Source organism: Dipodomys ordii, unplaced genomic scaffold (assembly GCF_000151885.1).
Source record: "Dipodomys ordii isolate 6190 unplaced genomic scaffold, Dord_2.0 Scaffold59, whole genome shotgun sequence".
NCBI lineage: Eukaryota > Metazoa > Chordata > Mammalia > Rodentia > Heteromyidae > Dipodomys > Dipodomys ordii.
Window position 1 is genome coordinate 3,113,735 of NW_012267275.1, and position 15,418 is coordinate 3,129,152.

The 15,418-nt window shown below is 38.2% G+C and overlaps 1 protein-coding gene across 2 annotated transcripts in view; it reads left to right on the forward strand.

The window, feature by feature from the left end:
• The window catches only part of Rhobtb3 (Rho-related BTB domain containing 3), a 62,756-nt gene that overhangs the window by 15,594 nt on the left and 31,744 nt on the right, over positions 1-15,418 (forward strand). The window contains exons 4-6 of one of the 2 annotated variants that reach the window (XM_013022075.1): positions 540-691; positions 4,382-4,493; positions 7,106-7,471. In XM_013022075.1, coding sequence (XP_012877529.1) covers positions 540-691; positions 4,382-4,493; positions 7,106-7,471 — 630 coding nt within the window. Of the gene's footprint in view, positions 1-536; positions 692-4,381; positions 4,494-7,105; positions 7,472-15,418 lie in introns of both variants that reach the window. The other variant, XM_013022074.1, reaches the window with a different exon arrangement.

Sequence of the window (15,418 nt, forward strand, 5' to 3'; positions counted from 1 at the left end):
ATTTACATGTCTGAACTAATAAGAATGTACTTTGTACAAAATCTACAAAGTAGGAGTTTCTTGCCTTGAACATGAGGTTAGATTGAGGATTCCATTAAAATGAAAGTATAAAGCTTATTCATGTTTGGTGAATATAGATATATACTTAAAGTTCATTACAAAGAAAATCTTCCCTGCTGTTTTTCATGGATTTATGGGGAATTCAACTTTGAATTCTTTTCTACTGGCCTAGAACATTGAAGTTCAGATTGTCATGGTTAAATGAAAGAGCATGTCTGCTGTTTTGGCAGGGTTAGTCTATTACTATACTAGGTTTAGTAATACCCACTGCCTGTTTTTACATTCTTCTGCTTTCTAATAATCTGTTTATTTCCCTTGTAGTTAATGCTTGTTTTTATTCCTGACACTTTGTTGAGTATATAGTGGCTAGTGCTACTAATTTAAGCTCTTAATCTTTGTTCAGTGTTCAGATGGCCTATGTGTACTTGTTTCCTGTTTAATTTCAAAGCTCTTTGTTTTTGAATTTATTTTCTCAGAAGAATTACCTTGTACATGCCCACTATGTACCTCAGACCGTGGGAGCTGTGTTAGTACAACAGAAGGAATTCAACTTGCTAAAGAACTGGGAGCTACTTATCTTGAATTACACAGCCTTGATGACTTCTACATAGGAAAATATTTTGGAGGAGTGGTATGTGGAAATTTCTGTTACATATTAAGCCATTTGTCAGATTGATTCCTTGGCTGTTTTCTGAAAGCTTTACTTTTAAAGCCTGATTAGTCTTTAACTTTGAGAAATAAAATGAAAGTCAATAGCAACAGCTTGATAGAGGAAAGTTATACATTTTCCTATTTAAATGAAACATTTTCTATTATCTCTTAAGATACTTTTCATTTGTTCATTGTACATAATCAAAAGCATATTTTCCTGTTTGGGCTGATAGTAATCGTGGTGCAGCTGAATGAACATGACTACCTGAGGCAGTTGGACCTGAAAGTTCTTGTTTTTTCAACTACTCAAAAAGAATGGTTTTCTTCCTTCTGTTTGCTTCAGCAAGATTGCACATACTAAAATTGTTGTAGTTTAAACATATTCTGGGAACTGCTTAAATAAATAGCTTCTTGTTGGACATACGCGAGCCAGAGATTGCTTGCTCAGTGGCAGTGGCTTTTAGTTTGTCTTGTGGTCCATTTTGAGGCTTTTCTTAACACATATACCTAGACATAATATTAGGACTGTGTGGTCCTTGGAGGGTGCTGTGGAGTTGTATCATTTTAAGAACTGACCAAGTTTGGGAAAAGGTGCCTCATTTCAACAGGCAACTCCGATTATCAGCTATGGCAGGTGACAAACCAAAAAAAAGTCTACATTAAACATGAGCACTCTGGAATTGTTTGTGACTCTCCTAGCTTGTGTTTGACCACTTTTCCCAATACTCCATAATATTCATTATGTACATTCATGTTGAAATGTTGATGGTACTAAAAGTGTAATTTGTTCTGGAGCTAACTAAGCTGGCTAAAATAAGAAGCAAGTATCACAGGACTGCTCTGTATCAAATATAAGTGGCTATTATTCACCCAGGAATTATATTTAATATCTTTAAGATGTATAATTCTTGGGCTGGGAAGGTGGCTCAGTGGTAGAGTGCTTGCCTTGCATGCATGAGGCCCTGGGTTTGATTCCTCAGCACCACATAAGCAAAAAGAAAAAAGCCGAAAGTGGCGTTGTGGCTCAAGTGGTAGAGTGCTAGCCTTGAGCTGAAGAGCTGAGGGACAGCGCCCAAGCCCAGAGTTCAGGCCCCACGACCAGACCCCCCCCCCAAAAAAAAAGATGTATAATTCTTAACTGAATTAAATATTTCTATAAAATACCCAGGGAATAAGCAAGGGGAGGGGGCAGGTATTTCATTTATTGGCTGTTTTATTGATTGGATTTGGTTTCGTTTGTGCTAAGGATGTTGGATTCTGTTGTGAGCCTTGGGATTCGGATCCCCATTCAAAGATCCGAAGCTTGAGAACTCAGAATCAGTCTTCCTACCTTTCCACTCACACTTATTCTCTTTTTTTCTGTCTCTCCTTGCCTCTCCTTTTTCCTAAGGCTTAAGGTTGCAGTGAGGTTGGGAGCATGATGAGGATTGATGATGTGGTCAAAGTTGGGAGAAAGAATGTTTTGTTGACAAAATTAGTCAGAATGGCAGGCATCTTTCTAGACTTTTGATCATTTATGCCCAATTGAGATCTTTTTTTTTTTTTTTTTTTTGGTTGGTCGTGGGGCTTGAACTCTGGGCCTGGGCGCTGTCCCTCAGCTCTTCAGCTCAAAGCGAGCGCTCTACCACTTGAACTACAGCGCCACTTCCGGTTTTCTGGTGGTTTATTGGAGATAGGAGTCTCACGGTCTCTCCTGCCCGGGCTGGCTTTGAACCGCGATCCTCAGATCTCAGCCTCCAGAGTAGCTAGGATTACAGGCGTGAGCCACCAGTGCCTGGCCCAATTGAGATCTTGTGGGTAATAAATCATAACATTTGAAAGAATATGAATGGAGATGATACTAGAGTGAAAGGGCTTCAAAATGTATGTTTAAGAGTCAGGGATGAAGAGCTGTGCAGTGCTCCCTTCTGCCCCAGGAAAGTGGGATACCTTCTGTGAGCCTTGGCGATCATCATCTGGCCCTTGTCCAACAAGGCCAAGTTTATGAAGCCAAGGACATATGCCTACCCTTCTCCTATTCCTACACTGTCTGGTGTGATAGCTACTACGTGTGTCTATTTCCATTTAAGCTAATTGAAATAAAATAAAATTGAGTTCCTTAAGCATTCTGTTTCCAGTGTTCTATAGCAACATGTCTGCATGTAAGCATCATCTGCTGTTGGACCGAACAGCTATTATAGAACATGTCTATCAACAGAAGGTTCTCTGGGACAGAGCTGTGGCTGTGCCCCCAAACCTAGGCCTCCAGAATTTTGTGCACACTGGCCCAGAGTCTGTTTCAGGGAATGTGCAAACCTCTTTTTTGGGGTCTGTCCTGAAGGCGGACTGCATTGCTGGTGTGTATCCCTGAAGGTCTGAGAGGAGAGGAAGGGCGAATGGAGAACAGATAAGAGGTTGGGTGTCTACTTGTGGGGACAGTTCTGTTCTGGGTATGGGATGGAGCAGAGGTGAGAAAATGAGAGGTACTCTTAGTGTCTGAGAGCTAGGAGTGACCTAGCTACACGAACTTCTGAGTAATCTGAGAATTAAAATCTACATTTGACTGTCTAGGACTGGATGACGACACATTTGTCAAAACAGGAATATAAGATATCTTTTATGTAATGCTTTGTTTTCTTGATTTATAACACTCAGTTGTTGTTTTGTGTGAGTGAACATCTATTTATGCTTTTGCTTTTGGCCTTGCTTGGATCTACAAAAATGCGTGTGGATGAGACTTCTAATTTGAAAAGTAAAAGAAAACTTTCAAAGAGGAAAAAAATTGAAGTTGCCTAGATGGTAGGACCATCTGTAGACATAGAGATTTTTTACTTGCATTGTACTTTACTAGTATTAACTCCAGTGGTGGTCCACTGACAACAAAATTAGTAACCACAAGTTGTAATTGTTACTACAAACTAGAAATTAGAAAATTAGAAAGGTGTGATGGCTTATGCCTGTAATCAGTGCTACTCTACTCAGGAGGTAGAGATACAGAATCATCATTTGAGACCAGCCCATGCAAAGAGAACAAAACTGTTGTCTTAACAACAAAACAATAACAACAAAAAACAACCTAGTCAAATGTGGTGGTACATGACTGTAATTTCAACCCTTCTAAAGGTGGGGGCTGTTGTCTGAGTCTGGCCCAGACAAAGTATGAGACTCTCTGAAAAATAACCCAAAAAACTGGTTTGTAACTCAGGTGATAGAATGTTTGCTTAACAATCTTTGAGGCCTGAGTATAATCCCCAGTACCACTTAAAAATAAAAAAAGGAGGGCTGGGAAGTTGGCTCAGTGGTAGAGTGCTTGCCTTGAGGCCCTGGCTTCGATTCCTCAGCACCACATAAGCAAAAAAGAAAAAAACCCGGAAGTGGTGCTGTGACTCAAGTGGTAGAGCACTAGCCTTGAGCTAAAGAGCTGAGGGACAGTGCCCAGGCCCAGAGGTCAGGCCCCACGACCAGACCCCCCCAAAAAAAATAAAAAAAGGAAAAGGAAGGAAAACTTTATTAAATAGGGGAAGTTTATTAATGTGCAGCAAGGTATCATCTATTGCTCTAGATATTTTTTTTAGTAAAAAATGTTAATGCATGGACTATACAAAAATTTTAGCAAATGTGATATGGGATACAAACATATCAGAGGAACAATTCTTTTGGATTTTTAATTCCAATTTGATGCATGTTTTAGTTGGAGTATTTTATGATTCAAGCCTTAAACCAGAAGACCAGTGAAAAAATGAAGAAAAGGAAAATGAATGGCTCATTTCATGGAATTAGACCACCCCAGCTTGAGCAACCAGGTATGCAACGTTTTAGTAGATAGTTATATATAAAATATATAATACAAAAGCACATTGTTATATGTAACATATAAAAGAAATATATAACTAGTTATATATAATATAACATATAAATAATTCTTCAAGGTTTGGAGCAGTGATTCTCAAATCTAAACATGTTTGGGGCTTTTGTGTGAATCTCTGGTTTGGTGAACTTGGCACTGAGCTCACAAACTTCTCAGGTGATGCTGAAGCAGGTGATATGCAACCCGCAGTTTAAGGAAGACTGTGTTAAATTTGATCCTGTAGATTTTTAAAAATAGAAAGTGGTAAAGGGGAGCTGTTCTAGTTATAGAATAAATGCTATGTATGAACCTTATAGCAAATACTAGTTCAGTGAAAACCCTAAAAAGACAATTCATTTGGGCAACATTTTAGTATGGACTGGACATTAGACAATATGATAGGATTTAGTTAATTTTCCTGTGATGATGGCACTGTGATTAGAAGAGAAGGTTTTCATTTTTGGGAGATGAATTGGAAAACATTTTAGAGCCAAAGTGTCCCAGTGGCCACAACTTATATGTAAGTGGGTCAACCATGTACATGTGTCTGTTTGACTTTCTATCTAGAGATAAGGCAAAAAAAAGTTGAAAGTTAATAATTACTGAATCTTAAGTGTGTTCACTGCATCAGAATTTTAACTGTTTTTGATGTTTCACAATGTTAAGAGAGGTTTAAAAGATTAAGTTATTTGGGTTGGGGGGGTGGCTCAAATGAGAGTACATGGGAAGAGTCAGACCCTGAATTCAAAGCCTTGTATTTCTCAAAGGAAAACAATTTATTTAATTTAATTACTGTAACTGTTATTAGAACTTTTATATAATTTTATGATGAAATAAAATATGTCTCTATTGATTTTGATATTGTTTGAAGAATTTGGCACTTGGTAGCATAGTAGGTGGGCTATCATTTACACGAATGTATTACATGTTTTATAAAGAAATGGAAATGAAGCATTAGACGGCCTCAAATATAAAGCAATATGTAGATAGAAATGCTAAGACCCCTAGTTTAATCATTATACATTGTGTGCATGTTTTAGATAACTATACAATAACCTCATCAATATGTAAAATTCTTAGTGCTAATTAAAAAGAAAAATTCGAAAGTGGCATTTGAAAAATATTTATGAAATGAGTAGATATAGATAAAAATCAGGAAAATACAGGTTAGAATGGAAGATAATTTCCAAGTTTAAAAAATGTAAGCAACATAATCCATAAATGACCCACATTTGACTTTGAGCTTTCAGGATGCAGAGTACAAAGAGGGATTTAGTAGTAAACTCTGGGGCTTTAAATGCTTCCTGGATTAGAAGATGGGAGGGAAATGGCCAGATCAATAATGTAGATGTAATGTAATGTACTGGTTGTTAGTTCTTATTGATTGAGGAGAGAAAACATACTAGTTCCTCAGAGAAAGTGAAGCCCATCCTATATCCTTTAGCACTAAAAGACATTTCTTCCGTGAATCTTCATCTGGTAGCACTCATTGGTACAGTAAACAGGGCCCCTCAAAAGTGTCTCCTTAGCGAGCATGTTTAGTTGCTCCTTTGATTTTTAGAGGTCATAAACATATTTTGAAGTTATAAATGCATTCTCCACTTTCCCAAGGTTATTTCTTGCTCTCTTCAGTTAAAGAGAGGCCTGAGCATGGCAATAAACAACACTCAGGATCCACATGACACAGTCAGGAGTATGGCTCTGGGGCTCAGTTGCTTTAAAGACAAATCCTGGGCTCCAGGGTATGTGACTTTCAGACTTGTCCCAGCACTTAAGTCCTATGAAGGAGCTACAGGTAATTAAAGGGTGGATGGGAGGGGTACAGTGCAGAGAGTGGTCAGACCCCCAAACACCTTGTTAACTGTTTTACTCTGCTTGAGAATAAAGGATTTTTACTGTTTTTTTTTTCAATAGCTTGAATTCCATTGATTTATACCACTGCACATCTCTCCAGCAAACCTTCATAGATAGATCTAGCTCAGCTTTGCAAAAAAATGAGAAGGTAGACATAGTTGGGATGTCTTATGAGGAAATGTATGTGTGTGTTGGGGGTGTATATTCTGAACTGATGGAGGACTTATTTCTTTGTTAGTGATAAACTAGTAAATCTTCTTAGTCAACACTTTTGATGAGGTGTGCTGAGTTGACATTACGGTCATGTGAAGTATATTTTTTAATTGAATGAAAAAAGACTAGGTCCCAAACAAACTGGATAAGGTGGTTTCAGACCTTTGGGTAAGTACCCAGAGGTATCGTGAGTAGTTACAATTTATGGAGAAGTAGAAAGGTGAAGAAATGTTACTTCTCTGACATTGAGAAGTCACACTAAAATATTATCAGTATAGCCCTTGACCTCCACTTTCAGTCCCAGGAGGTAAAGGACTTTAGATGTTTCCATATTGTTAGGTTAAGCTCCTCAAAATTGCTGTTTTTGTAGGTTAAAAATAATGAGCTAATATTGGCATTTTCTTATGGCTTGAGCTAATACTATTAAAACTATGGTGTTATATTTAAAGTAAAGCTGAAGTGATTACATTTGTAGTTTATTGTTTTTATTTTCTGAAACAGAAAAAATGCCTGTCTTAAAGGCCGAAGCATCACATTACAACTCTGACTTAAATAACCTGCTGTTCTGCTGCCAGTGTGTGGACGTGGTATTTTACCACCCAGATGTAAAGGAAGTCGTAGAGGCCCACAAGATTGTTCTCTGCGCTGTAAGCCATGTTTTCATGCTGCTTTTCAATGTGAAGAGTCCCACTGAGATTCAGGACTCGAGTATCATCCGAACTACCCAGGATCTATTTGCTATAAACAGAGATACCGCATTTGCAGGTGCTAGCCAGGAATCTTCAGGCAACCCACCATTACGAGTCATTGTTAAAGATGCCCTCTTCTGTTCTTGTTTATCAGACATTCTGCGCTTCATTTATTCAGGTACCTTGTCTATTGGTTCTGGTTACTTACGGTCTTGACCTTTTGAAATGAAGTTTGCCTGTGGTTCTTAAGAGTGTTGACTAGTTTTATTAGTTTTATCTTCTACTACCATCTGAGATGGACTTTATACATGAAATATAAAATATTTGCTTTATATTCAGGACTCAATGTGGATTTTCTGTGTTCTTATAAAAGCATTTGCTTGTCTCTTTTCCAGTAACTTACTTAATTGTAGAATAACCTAACAAAATTTACTGTCCTAGCCATTTTAAGTGTGCAATTCAGTTATGGTAGTGGTGTCTGTAATGCTGTACAACCATCACCACCATCCATCTCTAACTATTTATGCTCTATTTTTGTTTGAGACAGGATCTTGCTTATGTAGCCCAGGCTAGCCTTGAACTCAATAGGTAGCCCAGTCTGGCCTCAAAAAATAAGTCTTGCAGAAAATGTGTGGACTGGGAAAGTAGCTAAGTGATAGAGTAGTTGCCTATCATGCATGAAGCTCTGGGTTCGATTTCTCAGTACCACATAAATGGAAAAGGCCGGAAGTAGTGCTATGGTTGAAGTGTTAGAGTGCTAGACTTGAGCTTCTAAAAGAAGCTCAGGTTTATTTAAAAACTTTTGAGGAACTACTATATTGCTTGTTGCAATGGCTATACCATTTAAAAATTCTTGCTAACAGTATACAGCAGTGTGCCAATATCTTTACATTTTCTTTTCTGTTTTTGCCCTTCCTGAGCTTGAACTTAGGGGACACCCTCCTGCCTCTGCCTCCTAAGTGTTGGGGCTTTAAGCATATACCCTCATACCTGGTAACGGTAAAATTGAAACTATAGGCCCACTAAATAACATCTACCTATCTATCAAGTCTACTGTCTGCCTCTGTGGTTTTGACCATGTTAAGTGTCTAATGTAATTGCAATCATATAACATTATTATTATTACTATTGGAGTGGTGTTTTTGTAATAGTGTATTCCAGATTGTATTCTTTTCTAAGACTGAAGAGTCTATTGCATTACCCATTCATCTCCTGATGAACATTTTTATTGCCTCTATCATTTTAGTTATTATGTATTATGCTGCTATAAACATGGTTGTCAAATATTTGTTTAGAGTGAAACTTTGCTCTTAATTCTTTTGAGTATAATCCCAGAAATAAAATTGCTAGATCATTTGGTAATTCTCTGAATTTTTCCCCCCATTTTTATGCTACTGAGGATTGAACTCAGGGCTTCATTCTACTCAGGCAGACATTCTACTGCTCTAGCCATCTTCAATCCTTTTGAACCAGTTTTATTAAATATATATTTTTATTGTAAAGATACTATACAGAAGGGTTACAGTTATGTGAGTGAGGTAATGAGTACATTTACTATCAGGCATTGTTAACCCCTCTTCTCCTTTTCCCCTACCATCCCTTCCCTTCCTATCTCCCCAACTCCTCCCTCCCTTCCCTCCCCGCAAAGTTGTAAAGTTTGTTTTCAGCATAGTGTCTTGTACATCTCATTCTTACATCGGGTCAACCTGTATCCTTATTTCAGCATTTTGTTATTTCCCTTCCCCTCCCCAAATTAGAAAAATGGATATACAATGAACCAACTATTTTTGAGATAAGAGCTTGCTTTTTGCCCTGGCTGGCCTGGACCAAAGTCTTCCTATTTACATTTCCTCCTGTATCTGGGATGATAGGCATGTGCCCCCATGCCCAGTTTTTTTGCTCTAGAGATGGGACCTCATGAACTTTTTTGCCCAAATTGCCCTGAAACCACAATCATCCTGTTTTAGCCTGATGAATAGCATGAGCCTGTGGTTTATTTAAAAACTTTTGAGGAACTACTATATTGTTTGTTGCAATGGCTATACCATTTAAAAATTCTTGCTAATAGTATACAGCAGTGTGCCAATATCTTTACATTTTCTTTTCTGTTTTTGCCCTTCCTGAGCTTGAACTCAGGGGACACTGTCCCTGAGCTTCTTTTAGAAGCTCAAGTCTAGCACTATAACACTTGAACCACAGCACTACTTCCGTCCTTTTCCATTTATGTGGTACTGAGAAATCGAACCCAGAGCTTCATGCACGCTAGGCAACTACTCTACCACTTAACTACTTTCCCAGTCCACACATTTTCTGCAAGACTTATTTTTTGTGTTTTGTGTTTTGTTTTGTTTTGTTTTGTTTTTGGTAGTAGTCAACTTAACGAATTAAAGATGGTGTCCCATTATAGTTTTGATTTGAAATTCCTATTGATAAGTGATGTTGTGCATATTTTACTATGCTTATTTTACTTTCTTTAAACTGATAAAAACAGATACTACACTTGATCCTTAGCCAAAAGGCTGAGAAGCGATAATCTAAAATCTACTTATAAAAAATATAATCTTCTGATGAGAATGTCTAAAATGTATAGTTAAAGTCCAAACTATAAGAATTGAGTGGTAAGCTTTAAAGAAATAAAAATTTGCAACAGTATATGATGTACACACACACACACACACACACACACACACACACCCCTTAAAAATCCCAAATGGGAGATTTTGTGGGAAGGAATTGAGGAAAGACATTACATTCAGTTTGGAAACAGGAAATCAGTATCTAAAGTTACTTGGCATCTGATCAAGTCTGGATTTGAGTACCATGGTCATACTTTTTTTTGTTAATTACCCCTAATGGTGCCCTAATTATTTAAAAATTCTACTTCTTATCCATTATTTTTTCTTTTTTGTCCCTTAAAAACCTTGGAAGCAACTGTATTATAAATAGTAGAAGTTTTAAATCATTTTAAGCAAATGAATCAGTGATCTTACATCTAAGTGTTCAGGTAGGAATGGAAAATAGTGGGATATAAAATGAGCAAGCTTCTAAATGTAAGTTTTCTTATTAATAGTTTTTCAGCATGGAATAATTAATTCAGAATGGTCATTATTTAAATGGTTGGATACTACTTTTTTATTTGAGTTGTAGTTATATAATTTTGCAAGTTAAAATTTAAATTAGGGTTTTGGAAAGTTCAATTGTAGCCAGCTCTGTGTGTGTGTGTGCGCGCGCGTGCGCCCATGTGTGTGTGCGTGTGCGTGTGTGCACGTGCACATGTGTATGGAATGCAATGGTAGGTTAGTAAATTCTCACTTGGTAAGGTCTAAACAGGATCAGTATACAGCCTTGAGTTTGGCAGGTTCATGTAGACTTCAGTTGCATGTGATGCAGGTCCTAGTAACTAAAGGTCATCATATGATAATTCCATACTAGGTAAGAGCAGGTCCTAGAAGCTAACCATCATTGTATGATGATTACATACTAGTTAAGACTCATCATAGGATGATTACATACTAGTTAAGAGCAGCTCCTAACAATGAATCATCATATGATGATTCCATACTAAGTAAGGGCATCACTAGTGAGCCACACTAGTTAAGGACTTGATTTAGAGCCACAAATTTTGTTTAAACTTAGAATCTCCTAGTTCAGAATCTAAGGCTAATTTTGAAAAATGAAAATGATTACATGTTAAAAGAACAAAAATGTTTTTAATGACATGTTTAAGGAGCTGTGAGGGATGTGTTTGACTTTTCAAAGATTTTACTGTTGAAACCATATGAATTATTCAGCAAGTTTCCCACAATATCAATTTAATCTTTTCAAAGGTACATGAACATACTCTGAAGTCAGTTATAGCGTTTAAAATATGTTAGCAGTTGAAACCAGCTACATGTCTCTCCAGTGTCTAAACCAGCCTAGCTTTTTCCTAGATTGCAAAATCAATACATGGAGAAGAGGGGAAAAAATGAATGCAAATAGAAAAGTGAGGAAAGAAAATAAAACATTGTCTTGTTTCTTTGCCCTATTTCCCAGAACCATTTATTTGTGATACTTAAGCTTTTCAGTGTTGTTTTCTGGTTTTCTCTCAGGTACTATTTGAAAGATATTAGTATACGAGTCAGACTTGCCTTAATAAAAGTCCAGGCCTTGCTAAGTACTGCTTTCTGGGAATCACAGGTCTGGAGCATTGAGTGGGAAGCAGGTGTTTGGTGGGAGACGAGGCTGGCCAAAGCTGAGCCATTCCTGGATCTAGGTTCCTGAAGATCCTAGATGCTGTGCTGGAGTCTTAAGAATGAACAGACTGGGCCTCAGAATGCTTCTCTTTGTTGCTGGTGGAAGGTTGAGATGAAGCAGGCTGGAAAGAATCCAATCAGGAGGCCCCATTACTCTGGCTGCCAGTCTCACTTGGATGTTGGCCTTTGTCATCTAGAATGAGGGTCTTCTGAGGATTTTGTTAGTAATGATTCTATGCAGATTCTAATTGTGTCAATGGCATGGGAGGGAGCACTAATTATTGCATTTCAAATAGTCTCCAGTGATGCTTGATGCTCTCGGAAGAACTGAATTCCAGTCAGAGCCAGTGAATTGGGCCATGGAACTCATTATAGGAGATGGGAAGGGAATCTGTTATCAACTTACGTCACGTGGTCAAAATGGAGTTGAGTGCAAGGCTAACTGATTGCTGAGCTGTTGAGACCTGGATTCTCAGTGTTATTATGTCTCATGCCCAAAATGGAGAAATGTGAGTGCTTAGCTGATGGGTAGACACGGAGGTAGGCAATAGGGACTCTAAGACAGGGAGACATAGAGATTATAGAGAGTTTTCTAGCAACCCAGCCACTTGAGAGCCTAACCATGTTTATTGGGGGGGGGTAGGGAGGGAGTTGGTACTTGCTGTAAACTTAGAGCCTCACCCGTGCTAGGCTCTCATCTTTGCTCCTGTGCCATACCACTAAGTCATTTTTGACTTAGTTGTTTTTCAATTAGTACATTACGTTTTTTTGTCTAGGTCCAGCCTCATCTCTTGCATAAATGGAGTTACAGGTATGGACCCGATGTCCAGCTTTTTTGTTTTGCTAGCTTTCTGCCCAGGCAGACTTCTTCATCTCTAGCTCCTTAGTAGCTGGGATTGCCTTTGTAAAAGACACTATGCTCAGCCTTCAGAACTCTGCTTCTTAACCTGATATTAAACTTATGTATATCAGCTCTGATCTCTCTTCTGTGTCTCAGCCAAAGTAGAAAGTGGTATTGGGTATGCACAGGTGGTGCGCTCCCTTGACTCAGGCTATGGGTAGACCTCAGTGCTAGTTGAGGAGAAATGACTGGTTTTACAGGTACCCATTAACTATTCTGCTCATAGATAATAATACCTCTGATGGCCAGCAGAAGTAATGTTTAATTTATTTTATTTTTAAGGGCTATATTTTATTCATTTATTTATTTTTAATTTAAATTTTATTGTAAATTTGATGTACAGAGGGGTTATGGTTACATGAAGTGAGTTAATGAGTACATTGCTTTTTTGAATAGTGTTAGCCCATCCCTCATTTTCTCCCACTTTCTGGTGGCTCACATCTGTAATCCTATCTATTCCAGAGGCTGAGAACTAAGGATTGTGGTTCAAAACCAATCTAGGCAGGAATATCAGTGAGATTCTTTTTTTTTTTTTTTGGGTCCGGTCGTGGGGCCTGAACTTTGGGCCTGAGCGCTGTCCCCTCAGCTCAAGGCTAGTGCTCTACCACTTGAGCCACAGCACCACTTCTGGCTTTTTTCTTTTTGCTTATGTGGTGCTGAGGAATTGAACCCAGGGCCTCAGGCATGCAAGGCAAGGGCTCTACCACTGAGCCACCTTCCCAGCCCCTCAGTGAGATTCTTATCTCCAGTTAACCACCAAAATAACGGGAAGTAGAACTGTGGCTCAAGTGGTAGACTGCTAGTATTCAGAATAAAAGCTCAGAGACAGTGCCTAGGCCCTGAGTTCATGCCTCAGGAATGCCACCAAAAGATGAATTGGTAAATAAATGTATATTTGCGCGATAGAAAAAATTAGGAAAAAAATGGAAGAGAGGACAAAAAAAAAACACCTCACCTACCTCTTTAAATAGACTCTCAAAAATTTGTAAGCCTTTGAACAGAGGACAAGTTTTTTCAGACACTCATACCATGGTTCCCTTGTAGGAGATGGCCACTTGCCTGGGGTCCTATGAGGGAAGCATGCTTGACTGGAGCTGTCGGCTGTTCATTACATCAGTTGGACTGTCAGGCAGAGCTGGACTGACAAACACAGACTGAAAAATGACAGTGAACCTACCTCTTGACTCCTAGAAAATGAGCCAGTTTAAACAACATCCTAAATCTTTTTAAAATAACATACTTTTTTTAACCTTTAGGAATTTGAAATTTGTGTCGCTGTGAACAAATGATTTTATATTTAAGAGCGGCTGTTTCATGGTCTAGTTAACATTTTGCACTGTATATAAGGCCTTAGTTTACTTTCCTACTTAATATTTTAAAAGTTAGAGTCAGCCCAGGTATGCCTGTTTTGTATATGTTGACTTTCCAAAGTATAACAAGGAACCTTGTATACTGTGAAAGTGTTACTGACCAAAGCTTAAAGGAGAGGGCAGATAGCAGTGAGGACTGCAATTCTGGCCTTCCAGGAGAATCCTTAAATGGCTTCAGTTGTAACATTCTTACAATACTTGATACTCTTGAGCTTGCAAATGCCCTACTCACATGATCTCCCATGGTTAGAAATTGAACTCTTTGTAAGCCCTCCGGAATGTACTTTAAGCTCTTCCTGTCACAAGAAAGAAACAGGGGCCATCCTTTAGCACAGGGTAGCTGAGACATGTGCTCTTCATTAGTTTGTATTCTTGCTTCTCACATTTCCAGAACTGTTCTGCAGCCCCTTTTTTTCTCTGTACTTCATAAAAATATAGCATCATATACAGGAGTATTTCACTACATCTAAGAGACTGAAGGACATTAGGTGATTTGTGAAGGTATCCTAAATACATCTCAGTGACTAATGCAAAATGAATAAGTTCTAGAAATTTTGCCATACTACTTACTGTTAACAGTACTTGTACCATGTACACTTAAGATTTTTTTAAGAGGGTAGATCTAATGTTGAATGTTTTACTACAAAAACTCGCAGCCTTCATATTATTGTTTTATTAGAACCTAAATGTGTGATTTTAATTCGTATGTCTAGTGAAGAAAAAAACAGCCCACTCATTAGTGTGCTCCTAGAATTAATCTTCCTTCTATTTTTAGTTACCGGTTGTTTGTAAGCCTATTCTCAGACAGCTCAGACTGATCAGAGCCCCTTGGGGTTTACAGCTACTAACCCCATATATTTAGCTGATTTGATGCTTACTTGCTTTCACATAATCCTTGGAATGGAGATCCTGTGCAGATGTTCTTTAGTTGTGATGTTTTACTTCTGTATTTGCTGAACATAATGCTATAATGTTAAAGGCATATACAAAAAAAAAGTATCTGTGCTCTTCTTCAGTTTGGGTAAGTGTAGACAATCAGAGATACACATTATACCCTTGATAATGTCTTTAATTTCTGAAGGAGGAACAGTTGTCAACAGCAGTACTTGCAGACCCAAAGAAGCTTTTCTTTGTTCTGTCCTGGGGCTTGAACTCAAGGGTTGGGCACTGGTGCTCTACTACTTGAGCCACAACTCCACTTTCAGCTTTTTGGTAGTTGATTGAACATAACAATGAACATAAGTTGATTGAACATAGGCTTTCCTGCCTGGACTAGTGTTGAACTGAAATCCTCATATCTCAGCCTCCTGAGTAGCTAGGATTACAGGCAAGAGCCTCTGTCACCCCGCCCTAAAAGGCTTTTAAAGCATGTTAGCATCAGGAACCCTTGCTCAGAAATCTTGATATTCTAATTTAATTGGAATCAGACCTCCTTGGATGGTATTTTATAAAAGCTCTAACTCCAGGTAAATGCAACACACAACAAGGGTTAGGAATTACTGGGAGATTTTCTGGAGAGATAATTCAAATACTGTGTCAGATTGTGACCCCCAAAGTTAAAAGTCATTGGTATAAAGGGAAAGCAGATAATTTTTTTAGAGTACACATTCATTTAGATA